General features: G+C 40.5%; 1 protein-coding gene and 1 long non-coding RNA gene across 3 annotated transcripts; both read left to right on the top strand.

Annotated features, from left to right (window-relative positions):
• Positions 1-767: 767 nt before the first annotated feature.
• LOC144514002 (uncharacterized) lies at positions 768-7,228 on the top strand. Of its 2 annotated transcripts, XM_078245196.1 has the most exons (6): positions 768-1,408; positions 2,044-2,309; positions 3,466-3,638; positions 4,553-4,663; positions 5,127-5,258; positions 5,773-7,228. In XM_078245196.1, exons 2-6 carry the CDS (start codon positions 2,294-2,296, stop codon positions 5,983-5,985), a joined length of 645 nt encoding a protein of 214 aa, XP_078101322.1. In that variant the 5' UTR covers positions 768-1,408; positions 2,044-2,293; the 3' UTR covers positions 5,986-7,228. The 2 variants fall into 2 exon arrangements, with proteins under 2 accessions (XP_078101322.1, XP_078101323.1); XM_078245197.1 differs by lacking the exon at positions 768-1,408 and having other exon boundaries at positions 1,974-2,309.
• Positions 7,229-9,548: 2,320 nt separating this feature from the next.
• LOC144514000 (uncharacterized) lies at positions 9,549-20,244 on the top strand. The gene is made up of 3 exons (XR_013501232.1): positions 9,549-9,679; positions 19,009-19,175; positions 19,334-20,244. It is a non-coding gene; the product is annotated as an uncharacterized LOC144514000 (long non-coding RNA).
• Positions 20,245-21,183: the final 939 nt, after the last annotated feature.

Genomic DNA, 21,183 nt, shown 5'->3' with positions numbered 1-21,183 from the left:
AACGTACCAGAGCCTGTCTGGTAGTGTTGCATTCACCACAGGCAGGGAGATGAAAAGAGGTCCTCAGGGATATAGCTGACCATGCTATTTCCTCATTTAATGAGCTTTATGAAAAAATCTGACGGAGTTGACAGAAACTGAGGACACGACTTTAATAGGCAGATTTTTATGGAAAATATTGTTTGACGTTCACTTCATGCATTGTTTTTGATATTTATACCCCTTCTTTTTTTATTTGATAATTAATATTGTGACCTCTTGCTGAGGACAAGTGCAATAACATGGACCTTCTAACCACAGACCATACATTTAAACACATTATATTAAGTATATTAGAAATAGAAATGAGTTTAACTTCTGGTACTTAGTTTTATTTTGATGCTTATACTTTTGTACTTTTACTGCAGTATCATTTTGATCTCAGGGATTTTTTCTTGGAGTTTTTCTACACAGTAGTACTTAAGTTTTGACGCTCTGACACAAAGTGAAAGTATTATGAAGCGGCTGTTTGGAAACATTTCACATTTATTCATATTTATATATTTTACTTTAATAAAACAGACGGTTAATGTGTGAGATCTGAAGAATGTTTAGTTTGTAAATCAAACTTATTGGAAATAAAGAATCTGAATCTGTTGTGATCCAGGATCAGTTACCCAGCAGCCTCTTGGCTCTGAGTCTCCTCTAGCTGTGACGACAAACATTTCATAACCTCAGAAAAAAACCTTTGAGTCAGCAAAACATCCGTGGCCTCGGGCGGGACAACGTGGGAACGTCAGTCGCAGGATGTCAGGAAAACAAGTCACAGTTGCTTCAGCTGAAAGTTTTTCCTTCTAGTGAATTGTTCTCTGTTGCTTTTCATTGATGAGTTCATCACAACAACAAACTTTAGACATGATCCTCTGCTGTCTGGACTCCAGCTGCAAACCAGCAGGGTTCGGACTCTTTAGTCCATGTTAGTATCATCACTGTCAGCTTGTTTAGTTGTACTCAGTGTCTTAGTCTACAACAGAGGATTTTAGATCCTGCACCAGAAATATTGTATCATGTGCTATGAGTACACACTGAAGTATGAAGCTGCGTAAAGTTCCTAATTTGAGTAAGGGGAAGGCTGCAGGAAGAGGAAATAGTGTTTTGAGTTTTCTGCTGACTCACTTTCTTTTCCAAGATTTCATAAAGAGATGACATGACGTGAAACAGGAAGTGAAGGTAATAAAACGCACACACCGTGACACATGCACACACACACACACACACACACACACACTATGCACACAGACACAAACACTATGCACACACACACACCACCCTCTGAGTAAAGATACGGTGTATTGTATTTGAGAAATCCTGGAAAGTGAGTCAGCAGAAAATCTCTAAGAAGAAACATGACGTGAAACAGGAAGTGAAGGTAAATAAAGCATACACACACACACACACACACACACACACACACCTCCTGAGTAAATATACTGTGTGTATTTTATTTCTATTTGACTTGCTTGTGTTACTGTTTGTGTTCTCATGTGTCTGTGAAAGGTGCTATATCTTATCAACTCAGACACCACAGCCCTGGCAGGTGCAACACGCCGGCCCTATTTTAGTCAATAACCCAAGCTTGGAAATTAGGAGCTCTGCCTTCCGGGTGAAGCTTTCCACACACCTCAATATTTGTAGCTGTATGCATAAAATAACTTATCAAAATGAACCAAAAACATATTATCAGTAGTGGCCCATAGGGCCCTTCTGGCATTTGCCCAAGTTCCAGATGGCCAGTCCGTCACTACATGATGGTAAAAATAACAAAATCAGCCTTTAATGCATCAGGCAGTACTCTCATAATGTAATGAGTATCCTATTACAGTAGTTCACCACTGCTAATAATAATAACAAACAATATGAAAGTTGTTTTTAATGGTTAAAACAGTTATTGACTGAACTCTGGCTGTTTTCACATGAAAGCTGCAGAGAGGAGCTCGTGACGTGTATATCTGATATCAATGTGTTATAACTCTTGTATAAAGGTGTGTGTGTGACCCCCCCCAGGTGAGACCCCTGATCCGCGCAGCTCTCGCGACGCACCTTTTACCTTTTGACGGCGGTGACGCAACAAGTTTTCGTCACTTCGGGATTTATCTTGGATGAGTCCACTCAGACTGACGGTAGTACATGGGAAAACCCCAGGGGAGCGCGTGCGGATAAAACTCCTGCAACAAATGGAAGCTGGTAGATTATTTACCGAGTGTACCGGCGGACAGACACCGAGCGCGACACGGAGACAGCCGCCCTGACAGACATGAACTCTGCGATCGGTGAGAACACACTTTTCTTTCCCTTCCAACTCCGTCTGCACCAGATGAACACAGGCGCCTTAAATCAGCAGAAACATACATGGAGTTTGGTGGAGCACTTAACACAGATATTCAGAAAACAAACTTTAACATAATCACTTAAAAGAAAATAGACTTTTCTGTCAATGTTAATGAACTGAAGCGACCTGCACAGCAGCTCACACCCACCTGAGGTTCTGCATGTATGGAGGGTTATTAGAGCCAGTTTAAGTATCAGTGGAGGGTTATAGTGCCAGAACGGCAGTCGGTTTGGAGGGTTATTAGTGCCAGAATGGCAGGAGGTATGGAGGGTTATTAGTGCCAGTTTAAGTATCAGTGGAGGGTTATAGTGCCAGAACGGCAGTCGGTTTGGAGGGTTATTAGTGCCAGTTTAAGTACCAGTGGAGAGCTATTAGTGCTAGAATGGCAGTTTGTATGGAGGGTTATTAGTGCCAGTTTAAGTACCAGTGGAAGGTTATAGTGCCAGAACGGCAGTAGTATGGAGGGTTATTAGTGCCAGTTTAAGTACCAGTGAAGAGCTATTAGTGCTAGAATGGCAGTATGTATGGAGGGTTATTAGTGCCAGTTTAAGTACCAGTGGAGGGTTATAGTGCCAGAACGGCAGTTGTATGGAGGGTTATTAGTGCTAGGACTGCAGAATCAAAAATGGATATGTGGCAACTCTGTGGCCACATAGAGCTGCTAGCTTGACCAATGGATGGATGGATTGATGGATATATATATATATATATATATATATATATATATATATCCAGAGAGAGATAGCAGCAGCATCAGCACAGACAGATGTCAGAAGCCCAAATCACAGAACATTTGTGTGTTAATTTTGTGTCAAAAAGGTAACTGCCGTTATTATCGCGTTCATTTTGGCAGCAGAGCGTATTTGTGTTTAAACTTGAATAAATCTGGCTGAGTTCAGTCTGCAGTTATAAACGTGATTAATAAAGTCAGAAATAGTCAGCTGTAGATGTTAATCCAGATGTAATCAATAGATTTTAACTCTTCTTCAACTTCAACTCTTTAAACTCTTCAAAACATTATGAATAATGTGTAACATTTGTAAAGTCATTAGTGAATATACAACGTGTAATAATCACACTGATGTTTGTCTGTGCAGCGTTGGTCCTGCTGCTCTGCTTCCTGTCGCCACACCTCGTCCTCCCAGCACCCGTCGGCCTGCCAGCCGAGCCGCCGCTGGCGTTCACAGAGGCGGCGGAGCGAGCCAAGACGCTGGTGGAGAAAATCCTGAAAGACATCCCGGCCGCGCATGCCGCCGTCATTACCACCGAGGTACGGAGGCGCTTGAGGCGCTGCTGCACATCCTGTTGGCTCTTCTTCTTCCTGTTAATTACCTCTTAACCAACATAGAGAAGTCCCGCCCCTTCCTGTGTCCACCGTGGGACTTTATTTCAGTTCAAATGTGTCCTGTAGTGAACGGGGAGCGATTACACATCTGATGTCCTGTCTATTATCTTATCGACTGTGAATGTTTCTGTTTAAGCAGCGCTCTCCAACATTTCTTCATCTGACGGCTTCTTTAAGAAACTAAAGTGGCCGAGAGCTACTTGCATCACATCACTTACATTTATTAACCCAACACACACACAAGCTGAATGAAGACTGTTTGGACACGTATGGGATTACAAAACCCAAATCTTCACTGACTATTTTACACTTTTTGGAGCCCACATAGTTAGCTACATCACTGAAAAACATAACCACTTTACACATCTGTGGTCTTTTAATATCGTTGTCATTTTGGGTCTCAGTCTGTCAACCTATTGGCGAGCGTTTAGAGCACATGTATCATACTCAAGGCCCCCGGCCCAAATCCGGCCCCTCGCAGATGTTGAGCAGGCCCGCATATCAATTTAGGTTCACAATACATTTTGGCCCACCTAGTTTTTGTCGCTTTTTCTAAAGTTTTTCTCACTTTTGCCACGTTTTCCATCCTTTCCTTAAGTTGTTTTTGTTGCTTATTTTCTATGATGGCTGAGGAACTTTTTTTGCTGACTTTTTCAGGACTTTATGTTGACTAAACTGTAAGTGAGAAAGCTATATGAGACATGCAATAATAATATAATAAAAGCATGTCAATAAACTTTACATGTCCGGCCCTTGATGTGATTCCCAGCGTGGCCCTTGAGCCCTTAGTGAAGTTGAGTTTGACACCCCTGTGAACGCTGTCTTCCTTTTGTGTTCAGGGTTTGACCCTCAACCCCTCGGCTCAGACCACCAACCTGCAGATGATGATGACATCACTGGGGATCCCCCCCGCCCCCGTCCTCAAACCGCCGTCTGAAAGCTTCACTCTGGTCAGTCTGAAAGCTTGCTAACGTCATCTCTGATAACCCTCCTCTTCTTCTCAGGATGTATTTACAGACAGTCCTCCCTCATACTGCTGTATGTCATGACTCCTTCATCACTATGTGGAACAATCTGACCATATCGTTTAAAGATGCAATGATTAGTTAATGATTTGTCCATCAACAGAAAATAATCAACAACTATTTTGATAATCGATAAAATGTTAAAGTAGTTTTTCATGCAAAAAATGTCAGAAGATGCTGTTTGAAGTCTCTCAGATATGAAGGTTTCCTGCTTCTTTTCTGTTTGATATCATATTAAACTGAATATCTTTAAAGACATCGGTCAGGAAATAATCCACACATTAATCCAAGGTGATAATAATCTGTAGCTGCTGCTCTAGACTGAGAATGAAATCATTGCTGATTCAGATGAAGTGTTGATAAAGCTTCTGTGTGTCGCCCCCTGCAGGACGTCTGGGTGAGCTGCATGTCAGCGGGCGGCCGGCTGTACCAGGGGCTGCTGGGAGTTTTATCAGACAGACTGAGCGGACTGAGCAACCTGCACGCCGACCTTCGAGACCTGCTGACACACATTGCCAAGGTAACGCACACACCTGCTGACACACACCGCCAAGGTAACATAAAAACAAAGCAAAACATGAACGAGAAGATTTCTCAGAACTTATTCAACAGAAGGTTAATCATATTAATAGTTTAATCAGCCATGAAATGACCTGAAAGATTAACGCTGCTGGAGTTTAAATGCTACAGAAAGATCATTAATATGAATAAATAAGAAACATAAAGGTCCCAATACGGAGCCTTGAGGGACATTACATATCATATTATATAATTGTTCTGTTACAACCTAATCGTTGAGCCACTTTTAAACTTTTAAACATATTTTTAAAACAAACTAGCGTGTTTAACCGTGTCAAATGCCTTGGATCCAAGTTTTATCCAGAAGTCGAAACCGCACTTTGAGTTTTAAATGGGAACTTTGTCTAGTTTTTTCAGCGTGGATCTCTATTTAAGACAAACAGGTTGGTGTCGTCTGCAAAGATCAATGGAAATGTGATTAAGTGACTAAATAAGACGGCGTGTTTCTGTTCCAGATGAAGGAGGCGGCTCAGCTCGGTGACACGGCAGACCAGAACCAGAGTCTGGACCTGGCCTCCCTTCTCCATGGTAACTACGAGGTACAGGTGGCGGCGCACCTGACGCTGACGCAGCTACGCTCCTTCTGCCACGACCTGATGCGCAGCCTGAGAGCTGCCGCCACCTACAGGCTGCCAAGCCCCACCCATCCCGCCGCAGGGACACAATAAGCTGTCTGAGGTGTCTGAAGGAATATTTCTCAAATAATTTTTTTGTCTTTTTTCTCAAAGTATTGCTATTTTTCTACTCGGGCAGAGTTAAAGTCGATAAAAGAAACAGCTGAGGCGTCTGGAGATGTCTTGTAAGGGACACAGAAAGCAAGATTCTCTGAACTATCTCTGTAATTAAAATGGCAACAGCGGCCCCTAGTGGCCGACCCAAGGCTACTACCTTACGTTAGTTAGGAGAAGTTACGCTACATTAGCTATTAAGAAATGCGTGTTTATTCCTCGGAGTGTTTTAACCCAAACCATGATCTTTTACGTAAACTTAACTGTCATCGGCGTAGCTGTATCCCTTGTAGCCTCAACGGATGAACTGTGAACAGATGTTGACCATGATCAGATGTTAAAGATGAGCAGATGTTGAACATGAACAGTACAGACGCCTCATGAGTGAAGAGGATCTCTGTTTGTAAAGGGAAAGCAGAGCTGGAAACATTTCTCAGTAGAGAGGGAACTGAGCTTTATTGTGCAAGCAGTTTTAAAGTAACGGTGTTACTTCCTGTCCTGAAGATGAACCCTGAAAAGATGTTGACCATGAACAGTACAGACGCCTCGGAGTGAAGCGTCTTCCTGCAGAGAGGATCTTTGTGAGCGCTGCTGAAGCTTAATTTATCTATCTATTTATTTATTTCCATGTGAGAGCTGAGCTTTTATTGTGAAGGTCTGCTTCCTGCTGTGATCCCCTGCAGCGTCTCTGAGCCTCCGCCAGACGGCGAGCAGGAATGTAAACAAGTTGAGAAAGTTTCAGGAATGAGGAGATGAACAGACGGACAGGTTCAGACCTGCAGGAACGGCACACGGACTCACAGCAGCACTCTTTACTTATTTATTCATATTTTATATACAAATCAAAGATATATATATATATATATATATATATATATATATATATATATCATTACATCAGTCGTTAATCGATGATTCACCTGGATTTCCAGGATAATTATTTGACAGCAATTCCAACATTTGATTTATTCTTTGAACAAAACCATTTTGAAACATTTTACTTTTTTTTATACCAAACGATTGATGTTTATTAATTCATCCTGTTTTATATCTAAATGTCTTTGTCTGTCTGTGTCTGTCTGTACCTGTCTGTCTGTGTCTGTCTGTACCTGTCTGTCTGTGTCTGCTGCCTGTCTGTCTGTCTGTGTCTGTCTGCCTGTCTGTCTGTCTGTGTCTGCCTGTCTGTCTGATTTGCTGTGTTTCAGAGGCTGAAGGGAAACAAAGTTAAAGTTATTTTAAAACCATAAAAGTTTAAAAAGTTAATGTTTGTTTCTGTATATTTGTATTTATTTATATTTCAGATGTTTGGATGTAAATGTTTGAGATTTTTATTTAATAATTTTATTTATTTGGTTATTTATGCTGAAATATATTTTTGGACTTTTTATACGTTTGTGTCTGAAAGATGAACTTTTTTTATTTAAATGATATCTTTAATTATTGTTCTTCAGACAGAAGTTTGTCTTTTTTGAAAACAGTTTTAGACTTAATAATATTTATCTCTGTTTTGTTTTTGTTTACTGTTTATGTTATTTTTATTATTTTTTTAAAATATTTTTGAAATAAATAAAATACAAAAAAATAAAAAGTTTTAATGTTTATTTGCTTTTCTTTTTTGCGTGTCGGGGAGCGTTCCATTAAGGGAGTCCGGGTGCGTTACACACTGCGATGCGCCGTCTGAGTGGCAGCAGGTCCGAGTAGCTCTGTAGTATTTCTTGTTTTTTTGCGTGAGTTTCCCTGTGTTGTATGATCGACACATGATGAATACTAATTTGGGAAGAGTAGTGTACACAAGAGAGGAACTTCTGGTACTACAGAAGACCAGATACAGGGCCAGACATCCCATACCGGCTGAGCTGTGTAAGCCGCACCGAGGATGTAGAGCCTGGGCTAAGCTAAGAGCTAGGAGGTGGAGGTACAAGCCCTTTCTGCCTTCAGTCCTCACGGGTAACGTAAACCCGCTTACTAATAATAACATCAAACAGCTCCTGAATCAGAAAAAGCAGCCGTTCAGGAATGGAGACAGAGGGAGGCTCAGAGGGGTACAGCATGAGCTGAAGAGGACACTGAAGCAGGCAAAGGTGGACTCTAGAAACAAAGTGGAAGGGAAACTGCAGGATAACAACATTAAAGAAGTGTGGAAGGGGATGAGAAACATACCTGGCTTTAAAAAGAACGGCCAGGCTCTTGAGGAGGATGTGGACAAAGCCAATGACTTCAACCAGTTTTACAACAGGTTCGACAGGGGGGCCGGGGTCTGCCCTGACCCAGCCGGGATAGTCTCACCCACTGTCACCTACCCCACTTCAGACACCCCTTCTGCTGCTGCTTTTTCATCTTCTCCGGTGTATCCTCTATGTAGCTGCATCCCCAAACCTGTATCTGCAGCCCCCACTACACCTGTGTTTCCGACGCTGCCATCCTGTTCTTCTCCTCCAGGTAGCTGTCACCTGTCATTGGCAGGTGTGCATCCCACAGCACGGAACGCTTCAGAGAAGAGAGGAGAGACAGAAGAGAGGGGACAGGAGACAGAGAAGAGAGACAAAGTAGTGAAAAAGCCGTCCTATTCCAGAGGACAGTACAACAAGTCAAGTAAAGATTAAAAGTTTGACTTTCATAAATTTCTCTTTCTTTTGTCTCTGCTAGAAGACATTCTCCTTCTCTGTTTTCTAAAAATATTTGACTTTTTTAAAGAAAATGTCAAAATATTGTAACTTTTTTCCAATTTCCTGTGGGAAAAAAACATTTTGACTTTCTCCTGAAATATTCCAACATTTTCCCCTCTAAACATTCTGACTTGTTTTCATAGTAAAAGCGTAACTCAGTAATCTGGCTGACCATCAGGATCTGCTGAGTCATGGTACATCCACCAGGATGTGCACTGGTTCTTCCCTCACCTTCAGCTTGTTTCCGTCCATCTGCAGCAGCGTCTGTGTGTGTGTGTGTGTGTGTGTGTGTGTGTGTGTGTGTGTTAAGGCAAGTATTTAGTGCCATTTGAAGTTGTTTTGGTTTTGTTAAATTGTGGTCTTAATTAGGGCTGCAACTAACGATTACTTTCATAGTCGATTAATTGTTTTGTTTGGTCTCTAAAATGTCAAAAATGGTGAAACATGTTGATCAGTGATTCCCAAAGCCCAAGATGACGTCCTCAAATGTCTTGTTTTGTCCACATCTCAAAGATATTCAACTTCCTGTCCCAGAAGAGAGAAGAAACTAGAACATATTCATATTTAACAAACTGACATCACACAAGATTACCTGTTTTGTCATCAACAATTACTCTAACTGATTAAAGGATTATCAGAATAGTTGGAGATGAATTTAAGAGTTGACAACTAATTGATTAATCGATTCATCTTTTGCAAGCTCTAGTCTCGATACCAATAGCGTCAGGAAGAAAAATAAAACCAACGTAACATATCACGCAGGGGGGCAGTCCTGTGCCAAAGTCAAGGAGGAGGCGCGTGATGAAAGTTGACGGGTAGCTTCCGTTTCATCCAGGTGACAAAGACGCCGGCTTAATGAGCGCTGTTAGTGCCGTCAAGCATGCAGAGAAAGAGGGTAGCAGACAAAGAAACTAAGAGGACATTTGGACAGGGTGGATCAGTGTGCAGGAGACTTCACAGACGCTATTGTAAGTCTGCATTTTGTTTATGTTCTAGTGATCCTGAAACCAAATTATTAATGTAAGAGAGAAAGTAAAAAGTGCATTTTGTTTCTGGTCCGTTGGCTTTGTTTTTCAGAGGGGATGAAGTCTTATGAAGTTGTAGCAACGTGGGTGCTTAACCTGATTCATTTTGTTGAAACTTGTTTGTTTCTGAGGTTCAATACTTTATATGTATATCACATTGTACTTTTCTGCTTTTTTTGCACTTCTGGTTGGATGCAAACTGCATTTCGTTGTCTTTGTACTCTGCACAATGACAATAAAGTTGAATCTAATCTAACCTAATATGGTGTGGTAAAATATTGATTTATATTGAGGTGTTTCATTACTTTGTAAATTATTCAAAGCCAAAGTTTGCTTCTGATTGTTTATTTAGATGCTAATTAAATTATTATTTTTCAGCAATGAGCTAATTTTTTTATGTTTTCTCTTTTTTTTCTATTTAAAGGTTTTCAACCTACTTACTACTACGTACTCCTGGTGTATTTTTCAATTCAATTCAATTTATTTATAGTATCAAATCACAACGAGAGTTATCTCGAGACACTTTACAGATAGAGTAGGTCTAGACCACACTCTGTAATTTACAAAGCCCCAACTATTACAGTGATTGCCTCAAGAGCAAGCATTAGCGGTAGCTTTTGCGACAGAGGCGATGAAAAACTTCCTTTTAGGAAGAAACCTCGGCCAGACCCAGACTCTTGGTAGGCGCTGTCTGACGGGACAGAACCAGACTCTTGGTAGGCGGTGTCTGACGGGACAGAACCAGACTCTTGGTAGGTGGTGTCTGACGGGACAGACCCAGACTCTTGGTAGGCGCTGTCTGACGGGACAGACCCAGACTCTTGGTAGGCGGTGTCTGACGGGACAGACCCAGACTCTTGGTAGGCGGTGTCTGACGGCACCGGTTGGGGGTGTGATGAACAGTGGCAATAATAGTCATAATAAAGATAGTGGAACAGTGACCACAATGGTAGTCGTAGTAGTTCATGTCATAGTAGGGCACAGCAGGGCGTTATGGCGTGTAGTGTGGCAGTAGTTCATGTCATAGTAGGGCACAGCAGGGCGTTATGGGGTGTAGTGTGGCAGTAGTTCATGTCATAGTAGGGCACAGCAGGGCATTATGGCGTGTAGTGTGGCAGTAGTTCATGTCATAGTAGGGCACAGCAGGGCGTTATGGGGTGTAGTGTGGCACAGTAGAGCATGGGTGGACACGGCAGAACGCAGCCGAACACTGCAGGGAATCGCAGAGCGTAGCAGGGTGTAGTAGGTCCACAGCGACAGCTGCACCCAAGACCCAGGTCTTGGTGCCACCCTATTCCAAGGCAATATTCTGGGTGGAGAAGAAACATAAGGACTCCGGGGAGTAAACTAGAGCTAGGAGCTAGGTTAGTAACAAGCATTTCTGGGACTATGATGGACACAAAAGGAAACAAGTGAAAGAGAGAAGAGAGAGTAGCTCATGGTGTCCTTGGAAGGAAGGAACTTCCCCAGCAGTCTAGAGTTATAATAGCATAACTAAGAGAGGCAGGCTAAAAAGAGGTGCCGGATCGGGATTGAACTCTCCCCTGCCGGAACGGGCTGTACTCGCCTGCCTCCCTCTACTCTCACTATATTATTGTTTATATGATAGATAAATCTGACGACAATGAAGAGAAGCAGGTGGGCCAGGTTAGGCGGACACTGCAACTCCTCACTCCCTAACTATAAGCTTTATCAAAGAGGATGGTTTTCACTTTATTCTTAAATGTGGTGAAGGTGTCTGCCCCCCCAAACCCAGACTGGGAGCTGGTTCCACAGGAGAGGAGCCTGATAGCTGGAGGCTTTGGCTCCCATTCTACTTTTAGAGACTCTAGGAACCACAAGTAGCTCTGAGTTCTGGGAGCATAGTGCTCTAGTGGGACAATAAGGTACTAAGAGCTCTTCAAGATATGATGGTGCTTGACCATTTAGAGCTTGTAGGTCAGAAGAAGGATTTTAAATTCAATCCTGGATTTTACAGGAAGCCAATGCAGAGAAGCCAACACAGGAGAAATATGATCTCCCCTCTTAGTTCTTGTCAGAACACGTGCTGCAGCATTCTGGATCAGCTGGAGAGTCTTAAGGGACTTATTTGAGAAACCTGATAGTAAAGAATTACAGTAGTCCAGCCTGGAAGTAAAGAATGCATGGACTAGTTTTTCAGCATCTTTTTGAGACAGGATGTTCCTAATTTTGGCAATGTTACGAAGATGGAAAAAGGCTGTTCTAGAGGTTTGTTTTAAGATGGGCGTTAAAGGATAAGTCCTGATTAAAAATAACTCCTAGATTTCTGACAGTAGTGCTGGAGGCCAGGGCAATACCATCTAGAGTAACTATATCTTTAGATAATGAAGTTCAGAGGTGCTTGAGTCCCAGCACAATAACTTCAGTTTTGTTTGAGTTTAACATCAGAAAATTGTAGGTCATCCAGGATTTTATATCTTTAACACATTAACTGACCGCTTTCGTCTGGCTTAATTGACAGATATAATTGGGTGTCGTCTGCATAACAGTGAAAGTTAATTGAGTGTTTCCTAATAATATTGCCTAGAGGAAGCATATATAAGGAGAATAGAACTGGTCCAAGCACTGAGCCTTGAGGAACGCCATGGCTAACTTTGGTGTATTTGGATGGTTTATCGTTAATATTAACAAATTGGGATCGCTCAGAGAAGTAGGACTTAAACCAGCTTAGTGCGATTCCTTTAATACCAACTAAATGTTCCAGTCTCTGTAACTGGATGGTATGGTCAATAGTGTTGAATGCAGCACTAAGATCTAATAAGACAAGTATGGAAACAAGTCCTTTGTCAGCAGCAGTTAGAAGGTTGTTAGTATTTTTCACCAGTGCCGTCTCTGTGCTATGATGCTTTCTAAATCCTGACTGAAAGTAGAAAATCACATAACTGATTAGCGACTACTTTCTCAAGGATCTTGGAGAGAAAGGGAAGGTTAGATATAGGTCTATAGTTGGCTAAGACCTCGGGATCGAGGGTGGGTTTTTTCAGAAGCGGTTTTATCACAGCTACTTTAAATGACTGCGGTACATAACCTGTTAATATAGACATATTGATCATGTCTAATAATGTGATGTTAACCATGGGTAACGCTTCTTTAGGTAGCCTCGTTGGGATGGGGTCTAATAGACAGGTAGATGGCTTTGCTGAAGAGAACTGTTGAAGGTCTATAGGAAAAAAGCAGTCTAAGTATATGACAGGTCCTGTCATTCTTTCTAGCACTCCTGCATTTAAAGGTGAACCATTAGAAGTTAAGGGCAAAAGGTGATGAATTTTATCTCTAATTGTTATAATTTCATCATTAAAGAAACTCATGAAGTCGTCACTACTCAGAGCTATAGGAATAGATGGCTCAGTAGAGCTGTGGCTGTCAGTCAGCCTGGCTACAGTGCTGAAAAGAAACCTTGGGTTGTTCTTATTTTCTTCTATCAATGATGAGTAATAGTCTGATCTGGCATTTCTGAGGGCCTTCCTATATGTTTTCAGACTGTCTTGCCAAACTAAACGAGATTCTTCCAGTTTGGAGGAACGCCATTTACTTTCAAGTTTTCGTGAGATTTGTTTTAATGCGAGTTTGGGAGTTATACCAAGGTACTAGTTTCCTTTGCTTCATCATCATCATCTACTCTGTTGGAATATTTTCCTTAAATTTAGCTATAACACTGTCAGATAGGCATCTAGTGTAGAAGGTTTTATTTAATTTCGTATAGTCGGGTAGTAGGAATTCGAAAGTTATTAAAAAATGGTCTGATAATAAGGAATTCTGTGGAAATACTATTAAATCTTCAATTTTGATGCCATATGACAACACAAGGTCGAGTGTGTGGTTAAAACAGTGCGTGGCCTTATGCACACTCTGACTGAAGCCAATTGAATCTAGTAGTGAGTTGAAGGCAGTGCTAAGGCTATTGCTGTCAACGTCCACATGAATATTAAAATCATCTACAATAAGTACTTTGTCTGATTGAAGGACTACACATGACAAAAACTCCTCAAAATTCAGAATACGGGCCTTGCTCTCGGTAAACAACAACAAATATAATTGGCTGTAATGTTTTCCATGTTGGATGTTGAAGATTAAGAACAAGACTTTCAAACGAGTTATAATTTAGTTTAGGTTTAGGATTAATTACCAGGTTTGAGTCAAATATGGCTGCAACCCCCCCTCCTCGGCCTGAGCCTCGAGGAATTTGAGTATTAATATGACTGGGAGGAGTGGCTTCATTTAGACTAACATATTCTTCATGGCCCAGCCAGGTTTCAGTGAGGCAGAGTAAATCAATTTGGTTATCTGATATCAAATTGTTGACTAATATTGCTTTAGACGACAGATCTAATATTTAATAGTCCACATTTGATTCTACTATTCTGTTCTATCGTTGCAGTGGTTGTTTTAATTCCAATTAGGTTGTTAAGTATAGCCCCTCTTTTGTTAGCGTTTGATTTAATCGGTCTCAGGACAGATACTGTGGTTATGGGATTATAAATGGATGGTTGCTCAAAATGAGGTACAGAGGAGCGTGTAGCGCTGTACCTGTGATTACTGATATTACTGATTCTTACTGGAATGATATAGCTGGTCTGTGGGTTAGCAGAGTTATTTGTAAAGGAGTGAGAGCTTATGGGAGAGTGAGACTGGGAAGTGTGCTTGTGCGTTTGTTTACGAGTTGCAAACAGTCATTTGAGGGTTTGCGTCTGCACTTTTTAAAGCTTCAATGAGAGTACCAAAGTCTTTCTTTGTGCGTTCACTCTGCTGATAGGACATGTCGTTATGTCCACAGTGGACCACGATGTGTTTAATAGAGGTTGGGAGTGAGGGTATCAGGTCCACAGATATATTTTATGACAAATCATAAAACACGACGGCAAATATGAAAACACGACGGCATATATGAAAACACGACGGCAAATATGAAAACACGACAGCAAATCACAAAACACAACGGCATTAACTTCTACCGGAAAAGGTAGGGCCTATCTAGCAGAGGACGGACCCTCCTGATTGGACAGACGCACTGACGCACAGACGTCTGTCTTTCGCGCTCCCAAATTACCCACAATCCTATGCGCATGACTTTACCGGCTCGTTAAAAAAAAAAACAATGGCGGACCTAAGTGGGAGTTGGAGTGGCATCGCTGATGGCACAATTAACATTTAAATGTAAGTATATTTAGTGTTTGCTGTACATTTGTTATCACCGTTAATGTGTTATATCAATGTAAATTGTAGTGCATTAATGCTGGTACAAACTGCTATTATATTTAGGTAGATACACCCCAAGCTAACGTCAAGCTAACTGAACCTATCATTTAACATTAGGCTGTTAGGGTTGCTGTCTTTTATGCCATTTGTGTTCGTAACGTTTAATGTCCGGTGGCATTTTCATCTCTTTTTATAAGCCGTTACTGTATATGCGTAATGTTAGCAGAGATTTAGAAATTGGTGTGTTTATCAGTTGTAGCTGCAGGACTGGAGGTAAAGCTGCACCTTGTTAACTTCACTAGCAACGTTAAATGAAAGCTAAAATGTATGAGTAGTTTCCCATGTAACCAGTATAATGTTCCGTTATAGCATTTATAACGGTAAAGATCTTTTTCTTGTGTTTGCTGTCTTTTAACAGGGAACTAAGGAACAAACGGAGGCTGCACTAGCATCACCAGAAGAGAGAGATGAGGAGGAGAGGGAAAGCAAAAGACAAGCAGGGAGACAGAGGCCAAAGAGAGATGTTGATTAGATTATTTGCTATATTAGAGATTGCCATTCAAAAAATAAATGCATTAAATTAACTAGTTTGTCTGTGTCTTTAAGTTTTTGGGTGTGTATATAATATAAACTGTTTTTCAATGTTTATTTTTCCATCAAATTATGACCTGGACACAGGAAACTTCTAACTGAATAATTATAGTCAGATGCTACCTGTTTTAATAACTCGTTAGGTATACAAGCTCTAAAAAGACATTAACGAAACATGTATCTTTATTATAACATTTATTCAAACATTACTATATACTGTACACAAGTATATTCAACATGAAGCGGCGATCAGACTCAGCTGCTGATGATGGGGTTGCTTCAAGACTGCAGACAGAAGGAGAAAGATTTAGGTTGGTCCAGTAGTTATCCAACCTGTCCTGGTGAGATTAGGTTAGTCTAGTAGTTATCCAACCTGTCCTGGTGAGATTAGGTTAGTCCAGTAGTTATCCAACCTGTCCTGGTGAGATTAGGTTAGTCCAGTAGTTATCCAACCTGTCCTGGTGAGATTAGGTTAGTCCTGTAGTTATCCACACTGTCCTGGTGAGATTAGGTTAGTCTAGTAGTTATCCAACCTGTCCTGGTGAGATTAGGTTAGTCTAGTAGTTATCCAACCTGTCCTGGTGAGATTAGGTTGGTCCAGTAGTTATCCAACCTGTCCTGGTGAGATTAGGTTAGTCTAGTAGTTATCCAACCTGTCCTGGTGAGATTAGGTTAGTCCAGTAGTTATCCAACCTGTCCTGGTGAGATTAGGTTAGTCCAGTAGTTATCCAACCTGTCCTGGTGAGATTAGGTTAGTCCAGTAGTTATCCAACCTGTCCTGGTGAGATTAGGTTAGTCCAGTAGTTATCCAACCTGTCCTGGTGAGATTAGGTTAGTCCAGTAGTTATCCAACCTGTCCTGGTGAGATTAGGTTAGTCCAGTAGTTATCCAACCTGTCCTGGTGAGATTAGGTTGGTCCAGTAGTTATCCAACCTGTCCTGGTGAGATTAGGTTAGTCCAGTAGTTATCCAACCTGTCCTGGTGAGATTAGGTTGGTCCAGTAGTTATCCACACTGTCCTGGTGAGATTAGGTTAGTCCTGTAGTTATCCACACTGTCCTGGTGAGATTAGGTTAGTCCAGTAGTTATCCAACCTGTCCTGGTGAGATTAGGTTAGTCCAGTAGTTATCCAACCTGTCCTGGTGAGATTAGAATTGTATCACAAGTATATGTAAGCATACTGTACCATGAAGGTACTTCATGTAACTGCGTAGTGGTGTAGTTTCTTCATCATGGTCTTAACTGACAACTGTTGACCATTTAACACACTTACACCTACCTTTACTGTGTTAGTGGGTGTTTATCAATGGAGGTATTATGACTTTTCATATGTTGGTTGTAGCCTTGTAGCTTGTGTGTTTACAGTACTATTTACCCTTTCTCACTTGCAGTTTACTGCATATCATACTGCCTGTGGTAGCTCATTAGCTGGTAGCGTTTACCTTGTAGTTGCTGATCATATTTTGTACTGCATTTGTCTGAAAGCTAGAAGCTACTGGACAATGAGCTAATGTTGCATACATGCAGTAAACTACAAGCTAATGTAAACGGTTAGCTACTGTAAGCTTAATGTAATTAAGATTAATTAATGCAATTCTCCTTACCGGTAAGTGTTATGACTACTACAAACATGAACTCCCACGAGTTTTTAATTTATTGACGTGGGATAAATAAGAGAAAACGAATATTGCTTATATTAAAGCCTATCAGTGTCGGTGACGTTACCTACCTTCACACGCTGCGGGCAAAGTTCCTGACAGAATGTTCTCCTCCTGCAAGCAGACTGACGCTGATTCACCAACAGCACAGTTCACAGTTCCACATCCATTTCGTCCAGTGTTTTGAAATGAGAAACGGCTAGTCCGTCTGTTAAAAGTATAGACAGTGAGGCCCTTTTATTTTTTCACCTCTTCTTCCTGTCAAAAGACAGTTTTCATATTTGCCGTTGTGTTTTCCTATTTGCCGTTGTGTTTTCATATTTGCCGTCGTGTTTTCATATTTGCCGTTGTGTTTTCATATTTGCCGTCGTGTTTTCCTATTTGTTGTCGTGTTTTCCTATTTGCCGTCGTGTTTTATGATTTGTTGTTGCGTTTTTCTAATTGCTGTTGTGATTTGCACTTCAGGGCCACCGTATTTTTCCAAGTTTGAGGCAGTCACTGATAAAAACAAAAAAAACACCCACACTGTAAGCAATTGCTGTAAATGTACAGCCAATTTTCAACATTAAAATACTGTTTTCATATGAAACTGTTTAGTACTGTAGTTAGCAATGCATTGTGGGCTGCTTAACTTGGAGCAACAGGACAGAGGCCCTAAACAGTATATATGCTGATGTTTTAAATTACAGGACGCTACAGTATTTTTTGGAAACCGAGTGTTGACTGGAGAATTTTGAGCACGGTCAGAAGTTTAATACGTTAGTCTTTTAAATTAGGCTACTGCTTTTGGTCAATTTTCTTTAATAAATACAGAAATAATTTGCCATCAACTCCTGGAGGAACTTCGGGAACCATCATTTGGATAGGAGATTTTTCAGAAGAGGACACACAATTTAGATGACGTGCTACACATCATCGAGTGTTCTTCAACATCCATAGGGTCTTGCATCTACAAATTAAACGGTAATTAAAATCTTATTCATATTGCCAAGAATGTTTGATATCAAGCTGATGCTCAGGAGCTTGTCTTGCTAGGGATTTGAACATGTCATTTTATCAGTGAGGCTTAGATTTGAATAGCCAAAACAATATTACTTTTGGGTGTTTTCTTGTTTAATTTTGGTAACATTATCTGAACGTCTGCATCTGAGGAACAACACTTGTTAACTGGTAAGAGAGGCCAATCGGCAGATGGAAATAGCATTAGGCTACTGGAATAATTAGCCTACATCTTGCCTGGTGATTAAGGATTTATTTCAACCAAACCATAGGATTATTGGAACATCGGCTAACCGAGATGGTTTTGGGGAGTTTTTCGACTGTGTCGACTTTTAATGAAGTGTGTTTTACAAAGAGTTAACAAGAAAATTAAGCTAATTGTCGTTTGGTTAAAGAGAGACACTTGAATCCTCTTTGCTTTGCATTTTTCTGTTAAAAAACGGAAAATTGGTGTGAAAATATTGCCTTTCTGGACTCTTTGTGAATGCATTTTGTTTATTTATCTGTCGCTGCGCATCGCATACAGCCTACTTCTACCAACTTTTTCAGAGTATAGGCTTTGTCAAACCGTTTTGCATCATCTGTGGCGTTTCTTTCACAATCTTCACATTGCAACTCGGTTAGTGTTAAACATTTCTGCGTGAAGACTGATATGGTGTCACTAAAAAGCAGCCAGCATCCGTAATCAAGACTAATGCATGTTTATTGATGAAAAGGAACTTAAAAAAATCCATTGCATTTAATTGAATGTACACAAAACAGTATATTGTTCCAACCCCACTCTGATCTTAGACTATTTTGATTCCAGGCGCTTCATTGATATGAATCCAGAGAGAGGGACAAAGGCTAAAAGGGGCAAGGTTGTCGCCAAGAAGAAAGGTGTGCTCGTCCAGAAGAAGTCTTCTGCAGTCAATACACACGTCGCCATGCTACTTAAGAATCTCCTTGACTTTGAATGGAACTTCATCTAGATCGGTGAGCTCTTTAATCTCGCTCTCTTTGTTTTGACAGTCTGGCATTGCCACATTAAGCCACAAGAGAACTGGTATTATTAACTTGAGTGTATACTGTGCATTCCTGATTATATAGTTTATTTATTATTATGATTATGATTGTTTGTTGTTGTTTGACAGTGGCAACACTGGAATAATGCTGCAGAGAGGAACAGCGGCTACCAAAGTGATGGTCATCTTACCTGGATCCACAAGAACTAAGACGTAAAAACACAAGCCTACCTCACAGGACCATTTTAAGAGGTAACCTGCAAGTCTAGCTCACAGTGGTACAGGTGCCTACCTAACAGTTTCATCCCTAAATGATTTTATTGATGCATATTATTGATGCATATTGTCAAAATGTTCTACTGTACTATAATAATTTCAAAATGGCCTTAATGTTTGTTTTCCAAATGTTGCCAATTCTGCATATGTTGAAAATGTTATTATGAAAGTATTTTTTTTTTTTTTTACAGCAGAGAATACATTGCAGATTATATGTAAATCTTTTAAATTGACTTTTGAGGAAATTTTAATCTAACTCACAGGACTATTTTAAGAGGAAAAACACAAGTCTGTGGCCATTTGTTCCCCCAAAATGTGCCAAAGATGCTTGTATGCTGAATGTTCTTCAAAAAAGGTCGTAATGTTCCTTAAATAGTCTTAATAGTGTAGTTTTCCAAATATTGCTAATCATGTGTATTTGTTTCCTTGGTCCTTTTCTGTGTTATTCAAGGCAAAGCATAAGTTACTGTAGGTAAGATAAATCACTATGTCAAGAATTTGGTAAGTGTTCAAACTTGTGTCTTAAAAAGTCAACTATAGGTTATCACATTTGGTATATCTCTGATGAGTAATTTAATAATTTAGTTTAATTAAGTGTATTGCCATAGTCTAAAGCAGACACTACTAGACTGTTTTTGTTTGCTACTAGAAATCTCTTCTCAGCGTCGTCCAACAGGGTTTATTTGCTTTTTTTTCTCCATTTTTTGAAAGTAGCAGTATTCATGTTGACATTGCTCTTTGAAATAAAGGTATTTGATTTTGAAGTTTTTATTGCTTATTTTGCATAATATTCAGAATAATGCACATCTTAAGCAATTGTCTACAGCCCTGAGAATAATGAAGTTCTGATATTTAAGGAAACTGCTAAATTTAGTTATTGTATTATCTACTGTGCCTGTCTACAGTAAACTGTGAGAAGTTAAAGTAACAACTTAAACAGAATATATTGTAATTTCTAAATAATAACAGTGTGAATGCAGAAATATACTGTATTTCTGGTTTACAGACTACTACTGTAAAGTCATTTTACAGTATGGTGTAGTGCAAGATTTCAAACTGACCGGGAGAAGAAACTGCATTAATGAATCTTTGTAAAGTCGAAATAAAGAAATCTCAGAACAGGAATCCAAGTTGGTTTGTTCATTTTATGCTTGCAAGCAGGTGGCATGTTTCACAGACACTGAGTACAGAGTGCAGTGAAAGAAGTCTCAACAGGCACAGAAAATGGGTATCATTTATACCGAAAGAAAGAACGCCTTAACTACTACGTGCAGAAGAAAGCTGTTGACGCAGGAAAGTGCAGTACAGTCTGGGAGACAAGATAGCGGAAGATGTTCTAGGAAAGACGGTTAAGCAGCTTCACCAGAAAGGCTAATTCCCTCATCAAAGGGGCGGACACCAAGGTAAAGGTACTTTATTGTCACATACACATACATGTAGCGAAATTCATTCTCTGCATTTAACCCATCCCTCAAGGGAGCAGTGGGTAGCCTGGGGACCAACTCCAGATCTGAGCCAGTGCCTTGATCAAGAGCCTAGTACATGTTTTTTGATGGTGGGGGAAACTGGAGCGCTAGGAGGAAATGCAAACATACAAACTCCACACAGAAAGGACGACCTGGATTCAAACCCAGAACCTTCTTGCTGTGAGGCCACAGTGCTAACCATTGAGCCACCATGCTGCTATGGAAGGAGTTTGCTAA

This window comes from Sander vitreus, unplaced genomic scaffold (assembly GCF_031162955.1).
Source record: "Sander vitreus isolate 19-12246 unplaced genomic scaffold, sanVit1 ctg407_0, whole genome shotgun sequence".
In the NCBI taxonomy this organism is placed as follows: domain Eukaryota; kingdom Metazoa; phylum Chordata; class Actinopteri; order Perciformes; family Percidae; genus Sander; species Sander vitreus.
This window is presented reverse-complemented; position numbering and strand designations above follow the sequence as displayed.

Excerpts from the sequence above, each read along its gene's own strand:
- LOC144514002 (XM_078245196.1), top strand. Across the intron at positions 3,639-4,552 it reads CCGCCGTCATTACCACCGAG|GGTTTGACCCTCAACCCCTC; the intron begins GTACGGAGGCGC and ends TTTTGTGTTCAG. Across the intron at positions 4,664-5,126 it reads CGTCTGAAAGCTTCACTCTG|GACGTCTGGGTGAGCTGCAT; the intron begins GTCAGTCTGAAA and ends CGCCCCCTGCAG.